This window comes from Physeter macrocephalus, chromosome 16 (assembly GCF_002837175.3).
Source record: "Physeter macrocephalus isolate SW-GA chromosome 16, ASM283717v5, whole genome shotgun sequence".
In the NCBI taxonomy this organism is placed as follows: Eukaryota; Metazoa; Chordata; class Mammalia; order Artiodactyla; family Physeteridae; genus Physeter; species Physeter macrocephalus.
In genome coordinates this window covers 17,112,945-17,138,888 of record NC_041229.1, presented here as the reverse complement: position 1 = coordinate 17,138,888, position 25,944 = coordinate 17,112,945, and the positions used below count along the sequence as shown (strand labels likewise).

The 25,944-nt window shown below is 41.2% G+C and overlaps 1 protein-coding gene across 3 annotated transcripts in view; it reads right to left on the bottom strand.

Annotated features, from left to right (window-relative positions):
• The window catches only part of CADM1 (cell adhesion molecule 1), a 333,247-nt gene that overhangs the window by 35,051 nt on the left and 272,252 nt on the right, over nt 1-25,944 (bottom strand). For all 3 annotated transcript variants that reach the window (XM_007126762.4, XM_007126763.4, XM_007126765.3), the window contains exons 4-7: nt 21,699-21,836; nt 19,371-19,529; nt 6,399-6,498; nt 3,128-3,300 (exon numbers count right to left, since the gene is read on the bottom strand). In XM_007126762.4, the coding sequence (XP_007126824.1) occupies nt 3,128-3,300; nt 6,399-6,498; nt 19,371-19,529; nt 21,699-21,836 (570 nt within the window). The remainder of the gene's footprint in view (nt 1-3,127; nt 3,301-6,398; nt 6,499-19,370; nt 19,530-21,698; nt 21,837-25,944) is intronic.

Sequence of the window (25,944 nt, the reverse complement as noted above, 5' to 3'; positions counted from 1 at the left end):
GACCACTGGATGCACCTACATCCTGCGGCAGGTGCAGGTACAGGTGCAGGTAGGGACGCAGGTGAGCGAGGGGGCACCGGTCCCTGAAGACAACCTGCTCTTTCCACGCCCCAATTCAGCTGTACCCAGAGATGTGCCTTCTCTGTTCTGATTCAATGACAATATTTATCACTGAAAAGGAACATCTGTAGCTGGCATGCTACAATGCTATTTCTGTCTCTGTTTCAAAAAGTATTGGCACAAAATGTGCAATGTCCACAATACAATCAAAGTGCACCTGAAGGTGATTTGAAATTACGATTACCAACAGGAGTGGGACAGAGACTAACTAACGAGGGCAGAGACTTCAGAAAAAAGGTCACTAGGTTCCTTTCATTTTGTGAAAATCACACACTTTCAATTATTTTCATCACTACTGGGGTAACTTGTCCTTCACATGTGGCTCAAGTGACCTAAATGAATTAGATTCCGTTACCAGGTGTAATGCTTAGATCATTTCTAGCGATAAGAGCAATGTGAGGTCACTATTTAAGAAAATACAGAGTTGGAGCTAATAAGCTATGTTTGCCACATAGACGCTAAAAGAACAAAACCAGCTGGGGCTCAGGCACTAACCAGATAGATTCGCCAAGTGTTAAACAGTTTAAAAGCATGTTAACTCTGAGTTCATAAAGAACTCTGAAAGCTACTGTAGCGAGACAATAAATTGGCTTTGAAAAGAAAACCCACTCACCATCTTCTCAAACTGCTAGAATATTTTATTACTAGACAAGCAACACCTCAGGTGCGTATTCTAGCCTGTCATCCCAAGCATTACTGCTAGTACAGGTTACGGGAGGGAGGCAGCATATTGTGGATCTAGCAAATTCCTAAACCAGGCGAAGTGCACCATCTTGGGTTGGGGAGATAGGGGGATGTAGATATGCTTGCCTACATGGGCAGGTCTTTGTTTCCTGGCTTTCAAATAATGCATTCTGGCCCAGCGAGTTCATTCCCAAACGACAATCTTGCATTGGAGGGAACTGTTCTACCGGGAAGCAGAGAGAGTAAGAGAAACTACAAAGAAAGACACACATTTCACTGTAGACTTTGGAGTCAAAGTACCGTGGCTCTGAAACATATTCAGTAACCGTGTGAACTTGGGCAACTTATGTGACCTTTCTAAGCTTCCTTTTATCATCTGTAAAATGGGATGATGATGGCGCTTACCTCGTCACGTTATCGTGGAGATCAGAGGTGATCGTGCATGTAAAACTGTCACCCGAGCGCATGGAACGAAGTGAGCAAGCCCTCAATAAATGCTAGCCAGAGCTAGGATCCAAAATTATTCAAATCTATCTGTCTATCAAATCCATCAAATGTTTCTCATCTTGAGATGTCAGAACAGTGGGTACAGTAAGTCAAAATTGTTTTTCCAGGTAACTGAGTCTTCTGAATCAAGGAAGCCCATAGTAGACTGGTGGAAATTTGTCTCTGCTTTTCATAATCTGCCGTTTTTAAAAAGAGCTGAATGAAAGTCGTCTGTAAACCTGGATAACAGCAAGGTTGGGGCCTTGCATGAGGCTCAAACCCCGCTGTGGAGCATGGGAGGGATGCAGAAGCAAAAGGGGGATGGCTGGCAACGGGGCACTCGGCACGTCCTTGCACCTACACGGAGAGCCATTCCCTTCACTCTGATCTCCGTAACTACCGGGGAGAATTAATGCTATTATGTGTAGACCACAGACAACATGGGTAGTGTGCAAAGAAATCACACCCCAGAAGTCTATACATAAAGTGATTAGATGTGAGCCTTTAACTTTGCATTATGCTAAGGAAAACAAAACTCAGGTACAGGCTAAAGATGATATTTTAATATCCATGTCGATAGGAGGTAAAGCATGCTTCTATTTCATCAAAGAGACTGCTACTCCTATTTTCCTCATAAGGAAAGTGGCCAGGTTCTAAGACGTTATGGTGTAAATATCCCATATGTAGATTTATGTGTGTATATGTGTACATTCACATACACTTGGATTATTTACATGGCTCACATGAAGAGAGAAATGCACACACATGTTCATATATTTACAGGATAGTGAAACTGTCATGCCTATGGTTACTCATTCTGTGTCATGTCAGCTCATGACTAGTTTTCCTGGTGTAAAAGTAACCGAGAATGCAGGGGAACCGGGTTCGCGCCCCGGTCTGGGAAGATCCCACATGCCGCAGAGCGGCTGGGCCCGTGAGCCATGGCCGCTGGGCCTGCGCGTCCGGAGCCTGTGCCCCGCAACGGGAGAGGCCACAGCAGAGGGAGGCCCGCATACCACAAAAAAAAAAAAAAAAAAAAAAAGTAACCGAGAGAGTCAACTGGACAGAAAAGACTCAATTCGTCATCGTTAAGACTAGCCAGGCAGTGCGCTCCCCAACTAAACAGAGAATATTCACCGGACACAAAATTGACCATGAGCTGTAAATGGGAAATAAGTTTAAAATGGCTGGTACAAGTAGGTGCACAATAGATATTTGTTGACTAGGAAGTGAAATTCATGATCATATGCTTTAAGAATCCTGCAAAAAGATATTAAGAAAACAGACAAATTAAAAAAAAAAGCACTTCTGTCTAAAGAAGTAGCTATAGGTGGTTAACAGAGCTACCTAGGACCTTCTGTTTTTTTCCCAAGTATTTACTGGCTTGCGACATATGGAATGTAATAGCTTCATGCTGAAAATAGGATAGTTCTACTCATCAAAGCAGGAGAAAGGCTAGCCCAGGTATCCTTGGAAAATACCACTGGGAATAGACTTTCTGAGCTGAAAAGCCATTAATTGGTAAGGCTGAATTTCGCAGTCATTTTTTCTAATATCATCTCCATAGCGTGCGCCTGAGGACAGAGCTTTCCTACTCAGCATGACCAGAGCCTGTGATCTAGAGGGAAGCCCCCAGGATTAGAAGGGGAGAAGAAAAGCCGCTGTCCTCCTAGTGGTAGCACTGGGGTCCACCTTGGGCCAGGCTTCTTTAAATCTTGAAGGAAACAAACCGTTTTTTTTTGGTTTTCAACTTGACCAAAAGCTCTAGGAGTGAATCACAAGCAGCAGCTACATAATAAATGAGTCAAATGGAAGAGGGCTTCATCTTCTCACGTACCGTATACATACAGCATATAATCCGAATGAGCTTTCCCCACTATGTTTGAAGCCTCACAGCGGTATGTACCATTATCTGTTTTGTTTAGGTTATTGATGAACAGGTTGGGCCCCGACAGTACGGCGTGTTGAGGCATTTCATCATCGACTCTCACCCAAGTTACCATCACAGGCCTGCAGAGGGAATGGGAGAGAGACAGGTTGCATTATGATCTCCCACCAAGATGTCTGCATCAAACCTCTCACCCACACAGTAAATGAATCCCATGCAGGATGACACAATTAAAGAGGACCTATTTTAAGTTCAGAGAATTATAGCTGTGAAGGCTTCACAAATCTGTTTGGAATATAATTTTTAAAAAAATATTATCAGGTGTTGAAAAACTTTCAACAGACCACAAGCAGGAGTCTCATTATTTCCAATTCATCTTCAACAAATCAGCAAATAAACCAATGTGCCCTATTTTTATGCCCTGCTGTGTGCTTTCACACCAATTCAGACAGGGCGGATCTCACCCATTGTTAATCATCTCATTAATTAGGGGGAAAAAGATCAAATCCTGGGCTAGTGATACATGCATTGATCGCATGGTTACTAACACGCCGAGATAGTGGCATAGAAAGTTGTGATATTTAAGTGGATTTCGAGTTTCGCAGAAAGGAACGGACTTTTACAGTTGAATAGTGCTTTCTCTGGCCTCTGCCGTTTGAAAAAACTATTACCTCTTCTCATTCTGGAAAGATGTAATCACTTCCTGTCCCCTTACCCCCTACCCATAACACACCCTCCGCCAACCCAAGACCCCACCGCACCTTCCGAGGCCCCAAGCCACCTTATCTATGTGTTCCTTGGCAAAACGCCTGTCTTCCCTGGCTCTCCAAGGCCCTCACACGGCTCCCCATCCCCTGTGTGTGCACCTGCAGGGCCCCCAGCTCGAGGGACAGGCTCCCACATCAATGGCTGTGGAGTGACAGCACCTCCACATGAACTCCTGGGGTCCTATGGCACTTGCTCATCAGAGGGGAGTTTATTTTCGTGATTTAAAGACCACATTTGTATCCATCAGGAAAAAGCAAATTTCACAAGATGCTCCAGGGCCCAAATTGCACACACACAGAGTCTTTTTCAAACTCACTGAATTTATAATCCTTCAAGGCAGCCCCTATGAAATCGAGGCCACATCTAGGGCTGGGCCTGAAAGCTGCCATTTCCAAGGCAGGGCCCACAGAGATTCGGGCACAGAAGCAGCTTCCTCTCATTTCCTGCACTACCTCTAGGAGCGGCATCAGAACGAAAGACCCGTGCTTCCTATGAACGGGCACCCAAGACAGCCCTGTCAAGTAGCATTCCGGTTTTCCAATGGGATGTGAAGTCACAATTTTTTTTTAATGACACATGGGTTTGTTATCACAACCCAGTAAATTATTTAAAAATGAGCCCTGCATCCGTCCTCCTCGCAGGCAATGGCGAACGGCTCTGCCTGGCAATCAGACCTACTGTCCCGCTGCTTGACAGCTGAAATCATCAGCGGGGGTAAATGCTGAGAACATTCACAACATTTAACGGCAAGTTAAATGACCATGTTTATTGTATGCAATTTCTTGAGAAAATAAATAGGTGATATGCTAGAAGGGCTAGCAGTCAGGTAACCCGTGCTTTGCTCAGACAACCGTGGACCCGGGCCGATTTGAGAGGAACAAGCAAATACCCTCTCTGGCATCAATGTCCCGAAGGAAACATACAATTTATACAATTTACTGTCCCCGTGGCACATTCGACTGAACACAGTACCTTCTTCAGGGGAAAGAAGTATAGAAACAAAATATAGGTTAGCAAGCCATAGTCTGTAAATGTAGTTAATGTGGCTGGTGCTGTAAGTGGCAAGAGGCCTGAGAGAATTTATTTTCTTTTGCCACTGGATTGTTTTGGAAGGAAGGCAGTTTGCTACCTGGGGCCTAATTCAAACAGTTGACACAAAGAAAGAGCTGAATCTTTTGCAGTGTTCAAAGCAGAAGAAGACTGCTCTGGTAAAGCTGGAAGTACTTAAAACCAAATAACTTCGAAACACCCAAGGAAAAGCCCAGCGGAAGCAAGACCATCTCCTCCTTCCTAAAGGCCCTCTTTACAACTCCAAACGGTGAGGAGAGAGAGAAGCAAATCCTCGCCCCTGGAGAAGGACACACAAAACAGGGAGGGCTGACGTGGGAAGAGAGCCCACTGCAGCCAGGATCCCTCCGGCTCTCTGTTCTCTCAGAGATCATCGCTTAGCTGTCACGGGGAGAATTCTTTCCAAAGACTTGGGGGAAGCTTTGTGAAAATGCTCTGAGGTCCTTGTATCAATATGCTAGTTAGCAAAACTCTGAGAGGTGGGAAAAAATCATAGCGCGGGGACAGGAGAGGGAGCTCAATGCTGTTTTTTGTTGGGGACCAATAAAAATCTGAGTGCTTCTGACGACTTAGCTGACCTCTTCCATGTGAAATGGATTGTTTTCTCCCTCAGAAACAGTGAAGAACAATCTTCACTCTATTAGAAAGATGAAAGGATTCTTCCTCCTCCCCAAACGAAAGGGGATACTAGCTAAAGTGGTACCACCACATGGCTTTTGCTTTGTTAGTGATAATACATGTAGTTTCTCTAATTCACTTTCATTAATTTAGCAGGGGCAAGTGAAGTAGCTTTTTTTACACTTTTCAATAAAATAAGAGTGTAAGTCTTCTCCCTTATGCAGTACGTACACATATTCCTTGAGAAAAATTCCCAAACCATTCCTTACTAACAAAAATATTTCTAGTAGTCACTTTTCCCGGAGAGAAGAAGCAAAATGAAAAGTAAGGCAAATTCATTTGCCTACAGCTGGCCCTAAACACAGCAGCTTAATTTAAGTCTGAAAACCATCTTTCCAACAGCTTAGTTAGACATTAACACAGAAGGTAGCAGATACAGCATTAGATTGTGGGCACACTAAAAGTGTATTAGGATTATTTTATGTGGGTGAGAGAAAATAGTTCTGACAATCATGTTGATGATAATAAAAGAGAATCAGCTGAGATTTCAATCTTAGCTGGCATTTCATTTTTCTCCCAATCTTCACCCTTAAGAACCACAGGTATTTTATTCCCCTTTTCACTGAATATCCTTTCAGTTCCTGAAAAATCTTCCATCCTTTACAGCAGGAGACAGGTGACAGGCCAATGAGTTGTGAATGCACATCTGTGTGTTGTGACATTTACTGCTCATGACCCTCTGCCAACCTTGGCCTTCAGAACTTACTGGGGCTTCCCGATGGCTTCACATGTTAACTCAAGCGCGTCCCCTTCCCGGGTTAGGCCTTGTAGAGGATAAGTCATCTGAATATGCACTTGAGGCTTATCTGTGTGACAACAACACAAAGTATAATGTTTAGCAAAGGATATCATCAGGCAGAACCAGACTTGCACGCCGTCACCAACCCCGGACTACCAGCGCTCACGTGCTTCCCGTCCTCCTGCCTTCAGTAAAAGCCTTCTCATTAGTAAGTAATCCTGGCATTTGCTCAAATGAAATTGACTAATAACTCTGAGTGAACCACGAATAGATAAGAGATTCATAAGCCAACCACGCCACATCAAACATTTCCTGTGAAATACATTTTGTTACATTTACGTTTATCTCCAGATTCACTCAAGCTAAAGGAAACTCATTTGCCTTCATGCTGAGGTGAAGCCACAGATATCTGCCGGTGCTCAGAATTGATACATTTTATCATAGATCATATATTACTATCTGTGCTCAGAATTGATACATTTTATCATAGGTCATATAGTACTATGTGACACTGCATATTAATCAGTTTGCCACTTCTATGCTCTTGTTTTCAAATGGGAAAGGCAAAACTTCTGAGTTCCACGCAAATGTCTCTAAGAATAAAGAACTGGGAGGTTTTGGTGGCCCCTAATGAAACTCTATGATGGCTCCACGTAAACGTATCAGAAGGAAGGAAACTGACAGTTACCGAGTCTACTATGGTAGGAACCATCCTTGGTGGTGGAAAAAGCCCAGTTTTAGGGACGAGAACATTGGTACCTAGAGAATGATGTAGGTTGTCCAAGGTCATAGAGGTGACATAATGAGAGACAGCCCCATGAAATGTATGTTTGGAGGGTTTATTGATTCAAACCCACATTTCCCAATGGCAATCCGTAATTAAAGCCAAGCGTACTGAGTATAGCTTCCTAATGCAGTCCAGTATTTAGGTATTCCTAAGTGATGTATTCCTAAGCGTAAGTGAATACTTTAGTGATGTAGGTATTCTTATTTCCACTAGCTATTTAAAAACTGTGTTTGTCAGTTTGTGGGGCTGTGGGTATGACAGAGGAACGCCAGGAGGTACAGGGAATGGGGAGGAAAGGGGGAGGGGTTGGAATTAACTTAGACACACACACAAATACATTTGCAAATCAAACCTGAATGGAATTGGGAAGGTTTTTTTTTCCCTTTGCTGAACGAATAAGCTATTAATCCCTAAATCATTTTTCTCATTTAATTTCATGACTTTGTAAATGTATATTTTTGGAAATATACCCAAGAGGTAATAAATGTGAGAGGGCAAGACATCAGTTGGCTGAAAGGTCAAAACAATTGCCATAACTTTACTTTGTCAGTCAATCACACCACCCAAACAACAGCCCCTTGGCCTTTTACAAGCGGTGGTTCGCGCATTATCATTCACCCTATGGTATCAGGGAGCAAAGAGAAATATGGCGGGGCTCAACCATCTCTACCTGTACACAGCCAAACAAGCTGCACGAGGTCCTCTCTAGGGATGGCTGTTTTCTGGATGTATTTTTACAGTCGTGTTACTAGCACTGGATCTTTCTGTCTCTGAAAACCACGTGGCATTCAAAACCTTTTAAGAGAGGCTTCTTGTACATCGGTGGGCACTGTACACTGAATTGGTAATGCTTTCTTCTGAGGAGCTAAGTCACTTGCCAGAGAACATAAGTTAACTGGGAGTGAAAGCTCCAGCTGACCCCTGAAAGTAACACGATTCTATTCTTAGACTGTTGGCAAAGGCAATGTTTAAGAGGAAAATGGCCTAGAGGTCTCCAGATGCTGATAGCTGGGTGGGGAAGCTAATCATTAAAGAAAGGCAAAAATACTCAAAAAGGATAAACAGGATGACCTTAAATGAGCACTGGCTGCTGGGCAAGTGTCCTGGGCACCCACCTTTGAGAGCTACAGACAATACCGTAGGCTAAATACAACCACTGGGTGACATATGTGGGTCTATTATTTTTGGTGGTACAATACACTTGCACACAGAGCTAGTTGGTAAAGTTTATTAGAAAAACAACCCACAAGATACCAAAAAAAAAAAAAAAAATGGTAGAAGGTTATGCCACTGAAAACACAGACAACAAAATACCGGCTCCCTTACAGTTCATGCTCAGAAACAGCAGCACTTCTGGAGTTCCTGGTTAGGGAACCTCTGTCATCCTTATCCAGGACCCATTCTGAGGAAAGCTAAATTTAAAGCCCCAAATTTGGGCTGAAATGTAACATCTTCTTATAGGTTCATCTCTGATCCACAGAAGGTCTACATTTTCCATGCACTGCCGACTTCGGCCCATTAATTAAGGAGAAGCAGAATGTTTGCTGGCCAATGTGGAAGGCTCTTTTGTCCTTTTTTCTCCTTTGTGTAATTTACAAGCAAACAGAGAGAGTACATTTTTCAGCACAGTGCACTAAGGGTTTTTACACGCTCAACTTCCATTAATAATAAAGACGGTGTTGAAAATCTATCCACCCTGCCTTTTCAGTACCACTGAGTTTGTTTTAGTTAAATGCTTTTTATGTTCCTAATGGCTGTTTGCCAGTTGTCAATTACTCACATAAATTAGGAATAACAAGCTAAGGCCTTGCTATACCTGGAATTTATGTTTAAAAAAATCATATACTAAGCCATAGGAAATACACCTTAAATTTTGATAACTGATTTTCCCAATTTACTCTCTAGGTTTCTGGAGAAACATCTACCATCTACCTATGGGTACAGCTGCCACAGTTACCTTAATAGGTCGCTGGAAAGGTAAACATTAATCTTGCTTGTATTATACAGAAAAATGTCCTCCTCTGTTGACACATGCAGTATTTATGGGCATATTATTCGACTGTGGGCAGCTGAGCTATCTTCACGCCCAGCCTAGGAGCCAAATAGAGGGTCTGTGTGCCAAGATCCATCTCTGGGTGAAGGAAGCTTAAAAAACAAATTCAATTCCCCCTCCTTTGCCCTGAAAGAGGAACTTGAGCCTTCCCAGCAGGTGGAATAGAATCCCAGGGACTCCACTGGCACCTCTAGAACCCAGGGCTGCTAAATTTTCCCAGGATGATCCTGACCGCAATCTGAGTATGTCAAAATACTGAACAATCCAGATGGCTGACTGAATAGCCCAGAAGCTCATCATTTATATTTTAATTATGTTCATAAATCAAATGTTATAACCCACCGAATCTTTTCTGAAACAGAACCAGATTCCAAGATTTATTTTTAAGTAATGAGGTAAGGCCCAGAACATTTTCAGGGTGATCATTTTACGCCTCGGTTGGTGTTGGAAGGCACAAGGCTAAAAAAGCCAGATGACACTTTCTGCCCAAGTGCAATAACTGTCTAGAAATGTACTGCAGAATGGCTTAATGTCACTATAAAATGGAACTGCTATACAAAAATAAGAAAAATAGTTAGGTCTGTGCACTCATGGAACATTACAGTTACAGAGATGGTACCACCAACAGCTAATAAATTAGGTCGAGGGATCTGAGGTTTTCATAAAACACTGTAATTTTTTAAAAACCCCGTAAAAGACATTTAGCAAGACTACTACAGCAGACAAAATTCGTCCATTGGTCAAAGTCGCACAGAGGGTTAAATTTCAGGAGGCTTCAGGTCACACTACAGTAGCAGCCAATTAAAAAAATCATATTAGAAAGACATTCTGATTTGATGAGACTTTCTTTAAATGGACTTTGCTCTCTCTATAAAGGGAAAAAAATATATATATATATAAAAGGAAACTCTTAAAGAGGTTAGAATGGCTTGCTGGCAGATTACAATTGATTTCATGCCAATCTGACTTCGCACCATATTCTATGATCTTCTCAGAAGATGAAACTCAAGACTCCGGAACCTGTATTTCACTTTCCTATGTAAATGAAAAGTCACAGTCTCCTTCTCCCTAGATTTACTGCACTAACATATCAGGTCTTTAAAATTTCTTAGTTAAAAAAAGTACACTGCGGTTTCCTTTTGCCTGGGATGTTATCCTCCCCAAGTACCAGAGAGGAGCATTGCTGAGATAAGAGGGAAGGCGCCTGACACCGCGGCAGGAGGAGACCTGTTAGCCCAGGGGCTCCTGACGCTTTCCCTGCCTGAGATTTTCTAAATCAGGGGACGTGGGCCTCAAACGTTCATTGATGCACTGACTGCAAGCAGGCCCAGGAACCCAAGTGCAAACCTGTTCCTGCAGGCTCTTTGCATCCCTTACTTAGATTTCATCCAACATTCTGAAACACCTGTTAGAGTGAGACTGGATGCCTGTCGACCAAGTGTTCATTGTTTTGGGCCTACCAGGGACGACTCAAGGGCAGTGGGGGCCCAGATGGAGTAAGAATGGCTGGAAGGACGGTTTGGGTCCGTGCCTGTGCATTCAGGTGGGGAAGCACCGACAGAAGGGTCTTTGTCAATCACGGGGGATTACTGCAGTGTAGAGGAGCACGACAATGCCAAGATGCACCTGAGATTCGGTGAGTATTAGGGGCTGCTTGAGCTCAAAGCAGAATCAACCCCTATAACATGGCTGCCTAAGCTGTTGGGAGAGCCCAGCTTTGCTCTGAAGGAGGGAGATGTATCACGAGGTCATTGGGGCTGGTGAGAGAACACAGTCACAGTGAGCTCTCAGAGGACTGACTTAAAGAGAACATCTTGCAAGAGGTTTGCTTCCCATTGTCATAATACAGTCACGAATAATTTTCACTGCCATTTATTTTGTTTGTTTGCAAGGTGAAGGACCTCCTGCTGTTACATCTGTTGTATGAATCGGAGCGCTTAAACTGCTCTTCTCGAGGAGGGCTGAGCTAGGATGAGTGGGATGTGTCAAACCTGGGGGGACGGATGTGGGACTGAAGGGCATGGGCCACCTTACACAGTAAAATGCAGTTTCCTCTTGTTGCAACTGGGAAGTCGTTTTGTGGATACTGAAATTACTGTTTACCCAACAGAATCAAATTTTATTCTGTGATGTTGTGGCAGAGAGTAGTTTCCAGTGCCTCTGAAGTGGGGTGCACACTCACCCACACAGCACTCTTCCATATCTTTGAGAAATCTTCAGAATTAGAAAGTGAACACTGGGTGAGAAAATGCTCATAGCAAGATTTTCTGCACACGAACGTTAGCTCTGTAACAAGAAAAGTTTTTGTTTTTTGTATCCCTGGTGCCTAGAACAGTGTCAGTGCCTGGCACATAGGAGGCATCCAATACATATTTACCAAGTGAATGAATGAATGAGAAGGTGGGGAAGCATCGGGGCATGGACTTCTAGCTCTGCTACCAGTTAAACAAAAACAAAACAAAAACAAGCAGACCATGAATCCCTCTAAGCCCTGTTACAAGACAGACAAGGCACATTAAAATTTTCAAGTGTTTATCTGAGCATCCATTTGAACAGGGCAGCCCAAACTGAAAGTGCTCCAGTAGGAGCTGGGGGAAAGGTTTTAATAGAAAAGACACGGAAGTAAAGCAAGTGAGTTATTTGATTGGCTAGAGCTTGAGCAGTTGCCTTATTCGGGAAGCCTGGTTAGCTGTTTGTGATTGGCTGGGCTTAAGTTGCATTGCCTTGGAGTGCATTGGATTTGGTTTAGATTTTGGTTTGCCTACATAAGCTACCAAGGTGTCAGAGTCACCTTATTAGATTGGTCTAATGGCCTCCTTGTTTAATCATTTTAACAGCCCTCATTGCAAAATACAATTCTATTTTTCTTTTAGAAGGTCAATCCAGCTCCCAAAATCTGAGGTTCAACCCGCGTGTCTGATTTGCATACTTCCACTTCACTACACATTTATTTAGCATTTTGCATAAATTTCAAGGTGGTATCTTAAATGAAATCAAAAGAATGTTGTTGAACCATTCTTTTTATTTATTTTTTGTTAACCACCTTAAGTATAGGAAGTTTTATTTGTTCAACATTTTTAAAAACGTATGTTTTTTTAAATTGAAGTACAGTTAATTTACAACGTTGTGTTGGTTTCAAGTGTATAGCAAAGGGATTCAGGTTTATATATATATATATTCTTTTTCAGATTCTTTTCCATTATAGGTTAATATCAATACAAGATATTGAGTATAGTTCCCTGTGCTATATACAGTAGGTCCGTGTTGTTTACCTATTTTACATATAGTAGTGTGTATATGTTAATCCCAAACTCCTGATTAATCCCCCACTCCCACCAGCGATCCCCTCTGGACCATTCATTTTAGATTTTGAGATGTCAGCTTTACAACCATTTAACCTTCCACAGAATCAAAATCTGACCTTGAGTTAAAAACCATTAAGAGCGCACATCAGAAGACTAGTTTCACTACATAGTATTCAATGTTCGCAGCCACAGAGACACATCTTTTCCAAATACATTAGGTCAGACAGTGACATGTGGGAAGACAGATGTGGGAAGAGGCCTCTTTCTACAGGGTGTGCCTTCAGAAGGCAGGGATGATGGCAAAGTCTTTCTTCCCTAAGAGTCATGTCATTCAAGTCTTGCTCACAATGGAGTTGGCCCAATATTTACTCTTTGTTTTCTGAGTATCAGTGACTCAGCTTCCCGCCCCCTTTGGCACTGCAGAATGCCTCACTAACACTCTGTAGAGTTAATGGCATCAGGAACTTGGACCCGCTTCTACTGTGTGTTAACACAAAAAATGATAGGTTAAAACATTAGTTTGAATCAGGGGGTCTCCATGCCTTGATTATTTTTCAGGAAGAATAATAAATCCTGAAATAACTTCCCTGGAACTCAATTCATTGCTTTAAAAAAAAATAAAAGAAAGGGAGAGTGGGAGGAAGAGCATATTCTGTTAAAAAAAAGAGACCGGAGATCAGAGAGAAACAGGCCAAATATGAAAACGCCAGCTATTACGCTTTGAAGAATATAACCTGGGAACAGAATTGATGGGGGAGAGGATGGGATATGGGAGCTGCCGTGGTAAACTGTGTCTTATCCTCCACTCCAAACAGGGAAGATTTTCCCATTTCCAGGTTTTTCTCCCTCCTTCACTGCAAGACACTATCAATACCAGAGAAACATTTATTTTGGCACAAAGAACAGGTTTTGATCATCTCCTCAATGCCCAATTTTCCCCCAATTGAAGGAATGAAAGAAAAAAAATCTAGCCTTCTGTGGACCCTCGATGAACAGGAATATGGATTTACAAAATACCTGGCTACACTGAGTCAATAAAACTCATTTGGAAAATGATGTGCAGAAACACAATTAACTGGCAGATGATAATCAGAGCAGAGAAGGCGTTCAAACACCCATTTTTTGAGTCTTTGGTTTCATTCTCCCTTTCAAAACATATCTCTTAAAATTTTTTTTTCAGATATGCACACACACAAAACCCTCACTAGATGAGGATTTTTGCAAAACATTTTAAAGAGCAAGGCTACGATGGGGGAAAGCAAAAGACACACAGCAGTAATTCCAGAGCTTCGGATTCACCTCGGTCCAGAGTAAGGCTTCCCCCCTTGCACAGCAATCTGAATTCCATACTGAGGGTCACACCTTTTCTTTGAATTCCCAGCTTATGTCGCTATGTGTTTCCACCTTGATGCTATTTAGACAGTTTTCTTTTAACACGCAGACAGTGAACTGTTCTCCTTTAAACAGGCTTTTATTTGACAAGAGTATGTTCGCTCAGATCTGAAGCTCCACTAACCGTGCTACAATTCTACCTCATTCTGCTATAATCAACCCTGTTGTAAATTTGAGCAACGCTATATACACAGACATTGGAAAGAAAAAACTGCACAGAAAGAGTTTAGGGTCATATAGCTCAGAACATTAAAAAGCAAAACTGTTCTCTGCCTAACATCTAAGGAAAGAGAGCTTTGAATTCCAGCTCACGAGCACAATTACTTTCTGTTTTAAACATTTAACTGCGTGCTGCCGTATCCTTGCCGAGTCTTAGAATGAAAGCTAGAAAACTAAGAGCCCTACTGTATGTTCTTCCTTCCCAGCAATGGTCCTATGAGAAAACCTTATTAATGAGCTTGCAAACGAGCACCCAACAGGGAAATGCCACAAACAAGAGCAGCTAATGCCCCGGAAAATCAAATAACTGAACACTTGGCTGATTGTGGTGCCTTTCATATTTATAATAAAAAAAAAGGGAGGGGGGACTTTAATTCACTAATTCTGAGAGGTCAACACCTTGCTGAACAAAACAACTCACTTATTTATGTTCAGAAATCTCCAGATGATAAATTACATTGACGTTAATCACTTCAATGCATACTACACAATTAATACCTGTACTCACCAAAAACTTAAGGATTATTTAAAGTATGACAGCATACACATCTGGCTGATTTTTCACATAACTGGGCACCACAATTTCTCCTGGTACCACATACAAGTGTCTTAACAAACAAACGCTGCAAAATTCTGTGTTCAATTAATTAGGACTTAAATCCACACGACAAAAGGGATTCCAAGTTGGAGCTCAAGCCTTGTCTTCTAGACAATATGGTGGCTCTCTGTGTCAAGGGGAGTGTGCAACCCTTCCCTTCATTTTATCCCTCCTCCTTGCCCCTGTCATTTTTAAAGTAAGATATTTAGTGGCATACAACGTAGGTTTTCATTTCCTTTTTAAAAAATAGTATTTTCTAAAAGGACATAATTTATACAGCATTCAAATCCATTATCTGTCATTTTACTCTGTTCTTATCCTGATTAATATCCATCCATCCTAGATGAGGTAGAGAGAGGTTTCCAAAAAACTTCATGTAGCAAAATGGGCCAAGGTTGAACTGAGTATACTTAACACCAATCCTATCAGGTTAGATTTGCCTCGAAGGTAGTCTCATTTCCCCAGAGTAGACTAATTCTTAATCTGAGGTCCATGGACCAGCTCAGGATGTCCTGGTGATAAACTAATGTTTATCACTGATAGTATAAGAAATCTTTTTAGGTGGCAAAGGAAAGGACATTAAAAAATAATAGTTGTATATTTATTTTAAAATTTACTAGATAGAATATACATAGCAAATAAAACTCATAATTTTACAGGTGTTTTTACACAGGTCTTGGTTAGGTTAAAGCAATAAAATGACTTAAAAATTCTAAATGTGATACGAACACAGATGACCTGTGGATTTGGTAAAACTTGTGAAAGTGGCCCTTGAATACCTAAAATTAGGAAAACTATAAATACACTCCTTATACTGGAAGTAAAATGTGGTGAATGTCATCATTTCCAGCTCTATAGCTGTCAAAGGATTTTAAAGGGGTCAACGATCCCCGAAAGTTTAAGAACTGCTGAGTCCAGAGTTTGGGCCAATTAAAAAATAATGGTCTAATGTTACTCCTCACAGAGTATCCAGAATAATTCACCATCCATACACACTGGCTACTGAATCTCATGCATCCAAGTATCTCTTCTTTTTACATGGCCATCAAGAATGTATATATGTGTATAACCGAGTCACACTTTGCTGGACAGCAGAGACTGGCACAACACTGTAAATCAAGCATACTTCAAAAAAAAAAAAAAAGAGAGAGACATGGTGTGGCTTGTCTGCAGACAGGGGCCTCCTATGGGAGGAATGCAGCTGAACCCCCAACACCACTGGCCAAGGTCTAAGGAAGTTCTAGTGCCCAATGACTGAGTGCCTTGAGCACCTGAGGCATGAGGCTTTTTGTTGTCTACAGCTGCTGGTGTTCAAGGAGAGTAAAGCTGGTAGGAAATGAAGTAGAGAATTGCAATGTGTCTGAAGATGCTACGTAAGGAATTCCTGGCTGACTCCGCAAATTTTTCAGTAGTGCTCTAGAGAGGGAGGGTAGTGAACTGTCAGGTGACTTTCTTGAGCATGAAGCATCGTATTAAGATGCCAGATCAGACTCTAAACTCCATTCAGATTGACACATTGCTTTGTAATTCTTAACCTTCTTTTATGCAAAAAGACATTTTTCCTTATATACATTCCAAGAAATGGAATATCAAAGGATAAAATGTTTGTGTGGCTTACGTTGGGTAAAAGAACAGAGTCTCCCATAAAAAGGTGCCATGTTGGGGGCTTCCCTGGTGGCGCAGTGGTTGCGCGTCCGCCTGCCGATGTAGGGGAACCGGGTTCGCGCCCCGGTATGGGAGGATCCCATGTGCCGCGGAGCGGCTGGGCCCGTGAGCCATGGCCGCTGGGCCTGCGTGTCCGGAGCCTGTGCTTCGCAACGGGAGAGGCCACAACAAGGGAAGGCCCGCATACCACCAAAAAAAAAAAAAAAAAAAAAAAAAAAAAGGTGCCATGTTACAGTTAAAAATGACCCAGGGATGTGGGCTTCCCTGGTGGTGCAGTGGTTGAGAATCCGCCTGCTAATGCAGGGGACACGGGTTCGAGCCCTGGTCTGGGAGGATCCCACATGCCGCGGAGCAACTAGGCCCGTGAGCCACAACTACTGAGCCTGCGCGTCTGGAGCCTGTGCTCCGCAACAAGAGAGGCCGCGATAGTGAGAGGCCCGCGCACCGCGATGAAGAGTAACTAGAGAAAGCCCTCGCACAGAAACGAAGACCCAACGCAGCAAAAAGAAATAAATTATTAATAAAATAAAAAAAAAAAAAAGACCCAGGGATGTGTCTTCAATTTGGGGAAGGCATTAAAGTCACTTTCCTGCAGTTAAGGGCTGGCAGTACTTTGTAAGATTGAAGTCAAATGGATTCAGATATGCAGCTTTATTCCTTTTCTTAGAAGGACAAATCTCACTTGAATCTTCAAAAGAAAAGGCTTTATAAAGATCATTGGCAAGTCTTCCAGGGGTAGGAGGTGTAGTGCTTGAAATATTTTGCATTTGGGAATGAGTGTAATTTTGTAGGTGGGTGGGGCTATAGTCTATTTAGAAGATATTCTGGGAAACTAAGAGTTTAGGGGTGGGAACTGGGTGAACAGCTACTCAGGTCTCACAGAGGAGCTAATGTATTATTAAAGCTAATGGGCCCCTACAAGGAAAGTTAATGGATATTAAGTTTGCTTAAATGAATTACATATTAACAAAGTCACAAGAAATCTACTATCTGCCAATTTAGATAATATCTGATCTTTTCTGTTTTCCCATTATAGGGACATTACACCACAATAGTTTTAGTGATATGAAAATTATAAGCATGATGCCCATAATGAAGCTACATAATGAAGTAGATGAAATGAATTAACAAGAGAAACTGGCATTATGTAATGTTAAATTGAGCCAAGCTCACAAAGTGGAATGGGATGGCCTCGTAGAAGCAACTTTTTATAACTTTCTCCATCCCCTGTTTTGCTCAGGCAACGTAAGCAGGTGATACATATCACAGGGGGATTAATGGTGCCCACCCCTGCCACCACCAAATACATACCTAATTCCTAACCTCTGGAACCTGTCACTGTGGCCTCACCTGGAAAAGGATTCTTTGCAGATGTAATTAAGTTAAGGATATTGAATTGAGACCATTCTGGACTACCCGGGTGGGCCCTAAGTCCAATGACAACTGTCCTTATAAGAGACACACAGAGAAGAGAAGGAGGCCAGGTCGAGATGGAGACAGAGAGTGACGTGGCCACAAGCCAAGGAACACCTGGAACCACCAGAAGCCAGAAAAGGCAAGGAAGGATCCTCTCCCTAGAGCCTTTGGAGGGAATTTGGCCCTGCCGACACCTTGATTTCAGACTTCTGTCCCCTAGAACTGTGAGAGAATAAAAGTCTGTTGTTTATTAAGCCATTAAATTTGTGGTAACCTGCTATGGCAGCCCTAGAAAATTAACAGAATAATTCATACAGAGTAATGCTTTTCCTTTATCTGATGCCCAATCATTGACATCCAATCAAACTCTTGTAACATTTTCACTAGGCACACTCAAATGCCACCTGGAATTTTGCAGAGGTCAAGTTACAGAAGTCTTTTGAAAAAAGGGAGAAGCTGGCTACTCAGCCACAACTTTGGTGCAAGGATAATTTTGGGCAGAAAAAAGATATTTTTTCCACAAGTAGGAGAGCATCTTTAGTCCATAGGGCACAGTGAGGAGAAACCTCATTCACCATGATCCAGCTTTTACTGATGAAGCCATCAAGACCGCGGCACTCATCCCAAAGAGTTCCACTTTTAAACGCATCGCTATAATTTAAGCTAAAATAGAAGAGAACTTGCAATCTAAAACAAGATGCTGACGTTCAGTAGGAATAAAATCCCTTCTAGAAGAAAAATTCAGCACTTATGATGGGGTTAATAAAGCTGGGGGTGGGGGGCGGGGGGCGGCTGGAATTACCCTAGATTTTGAAGTTGGCATAGAAATGATTACAGTAAATATTCACAAAATTTAATTAATTAAGTCATGCACTAGAGCAGATGGAATCATTTTCAAGTTTTACATTTGGGTTAAATGTAGTATTTTCAAAATCCTCATTGGCACTCTATAATATGGCAGTGTTTCAGTAAAATAATCCTTTGATTATTTTTCTACCAAGACGACAAGATAAAAATTCTACCTAAACTATATAAAAACATATGTATTCAATAAGTGGCTTCTGAAGTGTTTTTAAAAAACTGCTACTCTCTACCCTCAGGATAAAATACTTGGGTAATGCTATGGTTTGAGTGTTTGTGTCGTTCCCCCCCAGCAAAAAAACACATATACGTTGAAATGCTGACCCCCAATGTGATGGTGTTAGAAGGTGGGGCCTTTGGGAGGTGATTAGGTCAGGAAGGTGAAACCCTCATGACTGGGATTAGTGCCCTTATAAAAGAGGCTGCAAAGAGATCTCTAGCCCCTTCCACCCTGTAAGGACACGGTGAGAAGGCGCCAGCCATGAACCAGGAAGAGGGATCTCACTGGAACTTGACCATGCTGGTACCCTGACCTTGGACTTCCCAGCCTCCAGAACCGTGAGCAGTAGATTTCTGTTGTTTATAAGCCACCAGCCTGTGGTAGTTTGCACAGCAGCCAGAAAGGACTAAGACAGGTACTCACACTGTACTTCTAGATACCGCTGGGTCTGCAAGTTTCCAGTGACGGCAGGGTGCTCCACCTGACAGATCACCGGGACCCCGTCATCCTCCTTGTGCACCTTCAGCATCAGCTGACTAGTCACAGTGTACATGTCTGACCACTCCTCCACCTCCGATTTGCCTGGGGGGACATCCCAAGAAACCAGAGCTGAGTGAATCTCACTCTTTTCTTAAATATCCTCCCCTCCCTCCCTCTACCCCAACATTATTATTTTAATAAACATGATGGAAGTCACTCCAGATAAGGGTAATCTGGGGGTAGATAACTGATAAAATGTTAATTTCCTACTTTTCAGCCTTGCAGGATAGTATTTAAGATAACATCAACTCCACATACTATTTACTATTTTTATTTAAATATACGTTTCTTCTGTCTTAAATTTTCCCACAAAAAAGCAGCTGAAAGTTGACCCATTTTGACATTTGACTGCTCAAGGCATTAGGGAGAAAGAAAAGAGAAGTGTTTTTTCCCCCATGACCATCTGAACTTAACACATCTACTAGGCTGTCATGCGGTTTAAAAATTCCAGGATGTCATCCAAATCCCTTAAGTAATTCAATCAGGAGTAAAGATATAAACAACCCCCTTTGCCCACCCCCATCAGCAATTAACAGGGAAAGCAACTACAATTAAATGAAATTGTAATTGAAATGTTTAAACTCAGAGACTTTTGGAAGAACACAAAAAAATGCAGTGGCAGTGGGTAGAGCAAAGTAAGATATAGGCTTCAGGCCAGAAGGGAGCCACGTCCAAGAACACCCAGAAAAGGGGGGGAGGAGGCTTCCGGATGGGATGAATAGGCCAAGGAGGCCCCTTTCCTGAACTCAGCACTCCCTGGGACATGGCGCACCATTAACTTTCTTTTAATGTTTTGTACTTATTGGTACACATTTAATGGCTCAATTCACTTAGACAGAAAAGCAGAGGGGAAATGAGAAACTCCTTCCTTCCAAAGCCATACCTAGGAAATAGGAGATTAAAACAGAGCAAGCTTTTTGAAACTTAAGCCATTATATATAGATTTTTCTGTTTCTAGATATAGATTTTTATATCCTCTTTCTAAAAGGACTTTCTTTTCTTCTTGGAACTATTTATTTATTTAACAAGCACATACAGAGCACTTACCTTGGCCCAGACACTAGCCCCATGCTTTACAAATATTCACTCATTTCATCTTCATAAGAATCACACAAGGTATGGTATGTAAATATTAATATCCCCATTTTAGAGGAAATTGAGGCACACAGCAAGCATTTCTGTCAAATGATCAGAGGAGTTCAGGCCCTGAGTCCTCTGTCCTGGGCACTACTTGCAAGGCAACCTTTTGCAAAGAAAGGAATCGGAATGCAGACATGCATGAGGAACAGGATAACTGGCAAAAAGAGAGTCAAAAATAGGGGCTAGGCTGTATCCTTCAGCCGATGCAGTGGCTAAGAGGGCAGGTGTCCGAGGATCCAGGAATCAAATCTGGATGGCCCGGTACTGAGGGAGAGACAATAGGAGCAGGGTTAAAAAAGTTGCCTGTGCTGCCAGCACAAAGTCAGAAACGTTGCAGGAGAACAGGCTGCTGACACGGGCAACTGAATCACAGATTTCTCATGAAGCGTGGTGCCTGCAAGTTCGCTATGAAGACAGATTCTCAGCTACTTAGCACAAGCACCCTTGCAGGAAAGCACGTTGTCAAAACAACCGATAGTCCAAAAGATGTTAGAATGACTTGGTATTCACCATGACCAAGACTGCTATACATTTTTTTCAAGGTGTAACACAAGAATCTGGGGTCCTGACCCACCCTGGGTCACAGGGTAAAAAGCAAGGAGAACTAAGGGTACAGACAGGGCCAGCCTGAGCTCAGGGGATACCTCAGTGATTCTAACTGGTCTAGCGAGTTCTAGTTTACAGGTCTGGTTCTCTCTGAGTCTCTGAGTAAACTTCTAGCAGCACATATCACCATGAACCCTCGAACAACAGAATGAGGACATGAATTAGAACAGTAAAATGCCGTTAAGCTTTGGGCTCAGGCACACTTAGTAACTGATTGCAAACCATATGTTAGGCTGGCCAAAAAGTTCGTTCGGTTAAGAAATACATTGTTTGATAAAGTTCGTGGTGAAAATGAAAAATGTGTCTTTCATTTTTGCTTGTAACAGAACGGACTTTTTGGCCAACCCAATATAAATGAGCATTTTTGTTCAGGGGTGTGTTTTGCATTTAACGTCCACCAAGGTGTACTCCTGCTGGGATCGAGTGTGGACTGGCTACCTCAGTACCAGGCAATTCGCATCTTACCTTTGAGCTCCTTGTTCCCTTTGAACCACCTGATGGTCGTGGCTGGTTTGCTGGCCATGGCAGTGCAGTTGACTTCAATCTCCTCACCTTCCACCGCAGTGTCTTTCTGGATATCGATCATCAGATTACGTGGTGGGACTACAAGTTAAACATGTGTGCTTTTTAAACACAGAATCTATTTCTGGGCATATTCTTCTATTCATTAGAAACTAGGACCATTGCTCTCAAAAAAAAGGAGATAAATAATAGACATTCCTGATGGGAATTTAAAACAAACTGCCACTGGAGGAAACAGAAGGAAGACAAAGTCATTATCAAATAAAGTGAGTTACGTGAAATCCCTTACTTTAGAATTTGTCCTAACGTTATCTGATAAAATGACCAGTCTTCCACTCCTAAGTTATCAGTGACCAAGTTATAAAAATATAGATAATAGATTTGCTATCAATCGGTCATTAGAAAATTGACCAGAAAGCAGATATAAAAGCAAGAGGAGTAAACACTATTGATATTATCCTCCTTACCTGGAAGTCTCTGAAAGGAATATTTCTCCTTAAACTCAACCCTTGGATTTCAATCTTCATATGAAAGATTCCAATGTCAACCAGCAAAGATCAAAAACGTGGAGTCCCGTAAAAGAATCACTCCCCCATAAACATACACAGAAAAACTGTGCCTCAGAGCCACTTCCATTCAATTCAAATTATTTATAGAGATCTAGAATATGATCTTGACCTCTGACGGATGGCGAAGTAATAAAATCCTTTAGCTATGAAGATGTAGTAATATAGGAAATGCGAGTTAATTTGTAATGATTTTCTATATTCTGTAATCTAAAGCTGCAAATGTTGGAAACCAAAGGTGAAAAAGACTATTGAGTGTTTGTAGGTTAGGTTTCTACCTCAGAATTAAAACCACTCTTCCCTAAGCATATTAAACATATATGTAATAAAATGATTAGAATAAAATATTTGGGGGCTAAAATGCTGAATATCAAATAAAGAGTAATGATGGTGGTTGATAAAGAAAGCATGTTATCTTTTCGGAAACTGAGTTGACAATGAAACTTCATATAAGTGCAACCTTATTCAAGACTGAGCTTCTTGAAATAAAAATCAGTAAGAATACTGAATTCAGCAGACTGAATCTAAGAATATATGTCCTGACCACCATGAATAAGCAAAGACAGTTCTAAGACTTATGATTAATAAGTTTCTCAACTCAGAAGAGAAACAAGAAATTAAATATGTATAAACATGCCATCCTGATGATCAAGTTGAATAATAAATCTCTGATACTGTTTCAATAAATTATGGGATTAAACCATGTATTTGAGATTTCCAACTGTTCTAGTCCAATGTGAAAATTCTACCCACAGGAAGACTTTTACACTGAATTGAAGCAGTTGAAAATTTCTATAGAGAATTATGGAAAAGGAAAAGGAAAATGATTTGTTGTATATGTTTCTCAGCAAGATAGTTGGTAGGGGGAGTGTATAGGGCAAAAGCAGGCCTCTTCTTTGTTCCCTGTATAACAGGGAACTAACACAGTTGCTCAACTGGACATGTTGCTAAAGTGATGTGGCCCCAATGAGTAGTTAAACATGGCAAAGAACTACCCTAGTTTACATTTTAAGAAAAAATAAGCATAAAGAGAGATAGTCTAACATCCAATTTGGAGTTGCACATCTGCCAACATCTTAAGAGACAGAAAGGCAGGTATAAAAGTAAATGGGATGACTTTGGCTAGCTATTTCCTCAACGCAGTTTATCCTTCCTAGATGGCAATCAGGTAGGTTAAAGATTTTCATTACACGTACATAGATAGCTGATATGGGGTACACAGAGAGACTAGATGTTTATGTCCAACAAATACTACTAAATTCTGTGTGCCGTATAATAGGAATATTGAATAAAATGCTTTTGTTAGAGCAAATGTCAGAGGAAAAGATTGTCCAAGCCTAAAGAAAATAAGATCTTGGTGAGCTATGAGGAACAGAAGAGGCTTAGATAAAAAGGGAGTAACTAAGGAGTAAAAGAGCTAGGAATGTCCTCCCAACAAATGTAGGGCTGAAAGTCAAACAGTATTAATTCTTTTCAAGGTCCAGGCAGAAATAAAAAGGGAGTGGTTAAAATAATTTCTGATATTGACATGTGCAATGATTTTCAATGAGAAATGTAATTGAGTAATGTAATTGATGGGATACAACTCAATTTAAGGAAACTCAAATTGAGTATGGGATACTCACAGAACGGTTCTCTTCGGATGAGACAAAGACGGCAAATAGCTAAAGGTTCTATGTAATACACAAAGCTCTCTTCCTTGGAAAATACTACAGGATGGGATAGAGCAGATTTCAGTATGCATGGATAACTTTGGGAGAAACACCTGGATGGTCATTCGGTGGTAACCTGGGAATCCTCCTGATGCAAACAGATCCAGGAGTTGTTAAAAGGTTCCAGCAAATATCAATTGTCAGGTCTTCACGGCATTAAGGCTCAAACACAGTCTTTGTCAGATATTAGTTTTCTGCGTGTTCCTGGCTATCTTTCCTTCATCCTCTCCTTTTTCGTATTGAGTCTGAAGATACTGGAGAGCTCTCTCTCCTCCTCACAGGCTTCTTCTAACCTCCACTAGCAATTCACCTTCAGTGGTATTTCTTAGTAGAGGAAGTACTTAATTCTCTCCATCAGATGGAGAAGGTCATAAGGATGATGGCGTGTTCTTTTCACATTATCAATAATGTCTGCTAGTTCAAAGTAAGGAAATGGCAAGCGGTACGTATAAATTAGGCTAGAGGAAAATTTACCAATGTCTCTTAGATTTTGTTTGGGGGTTGAGAGTGTGAATGGCAGCAAATAGGTCCTTATCTAGATTACCTGTTGCTTGGTTTTATCCATGTTAATACCTCCTCTACTGCAGCAGATATAATCTACACTTCCCTAATCCTTCCCAGTGATTCCTGTACTAATGCTAGCTCCTCCTGGAGAGCTGACATCACCTGTAACTTGACAGCCAAGGAAGACATGTGGAAAACTGCAAAAGTGGTGGAAAATATGACCAGTGTAGAAAAATAAAGGACTTGTTTATTGTTGAGAAGAACATCCTGAGAAATGGCTGAATGACTTTTTCCAAGTCCATAAACAGTTTTCTCAAGATTGTGACCAGTATTACTGGTCACAATTATTATCTTTACGAAGTTTAGAAGAAGAAAGAGTCAAATGTAGTAGGAGTTGTTTGGTTTACAAGTATAAAATAAAATGTGAGTCATAATGGTTCACTGATATCAGTTATAAAGTTAACTTCTCTCAGATTTTTTTTTTAAAGCAAGAAAGCTTTAGAAAATATAAATGAAGTGATTTAAGTCTATCTTTCTGAAAAAAAGGGGGGTAGGACAAGAAAATCTTAAAGTTTATTTTGGTCTATTCATTCTCCCGTTTTTCCCTTTAACTTCATAATGTCTACTCAAATACGAAAGCGGTTAGTAAGGTATCAAAATCCATTTATAAGAAAAAACTGAATTAGAACTGCTACTAACCATAGAATACACTTATACATCGTCCACTAACAGACACATTTAGTGAAAACTGCCTGCAGCCATTAATGAAAATAACCAAAGATATATCTAAGGAGGAGCATAGAGATGGAAACCTGAATAAAAGTCACGTAGAGGGAAATACTAGAAAATAGCAAAGAAATGTTGACATTCTTCTTAGCTAACTTCACATCTTTAAGAGTGGTAATTATAAACATTACGCCTACAACATTAAAAAAAATCAGCAATATCAAGATAAGTCACATTAATTACAACAAAAGAGGAGACTTAAAGCTGATCAGTATGTGGAATCTCACTCTAAGACCCTTTAAAATAATTAGGTTCTCCTGCTCCTGGAATCTTAAGAGTGAACACTAATCTTAGAAGGACAGGACTGTAATAATATTAGCTACTAGTATCAGTAACTATACTAATGTGAAAGCAGCATATTTTCTCTCTCACTCATCTCCTCTCATGAACAGCAGTATGATCTGGAGGAAGAAACAAACTCATCACAAGTGGAAGAAGTGAATGAATATCCTAAAAGGGACCCAAATACATCAAAATATCATTGGGGAGTTTTCAGTTTTTACATGGATAAGATAATAAACATAATAGTAACCAACAAATACCCATCTCTATGTCTTATAATTATGCTGAAATTTTTGCTGAATGCTTCAAACAACTAATAAAGATGCATGCACTGAAACG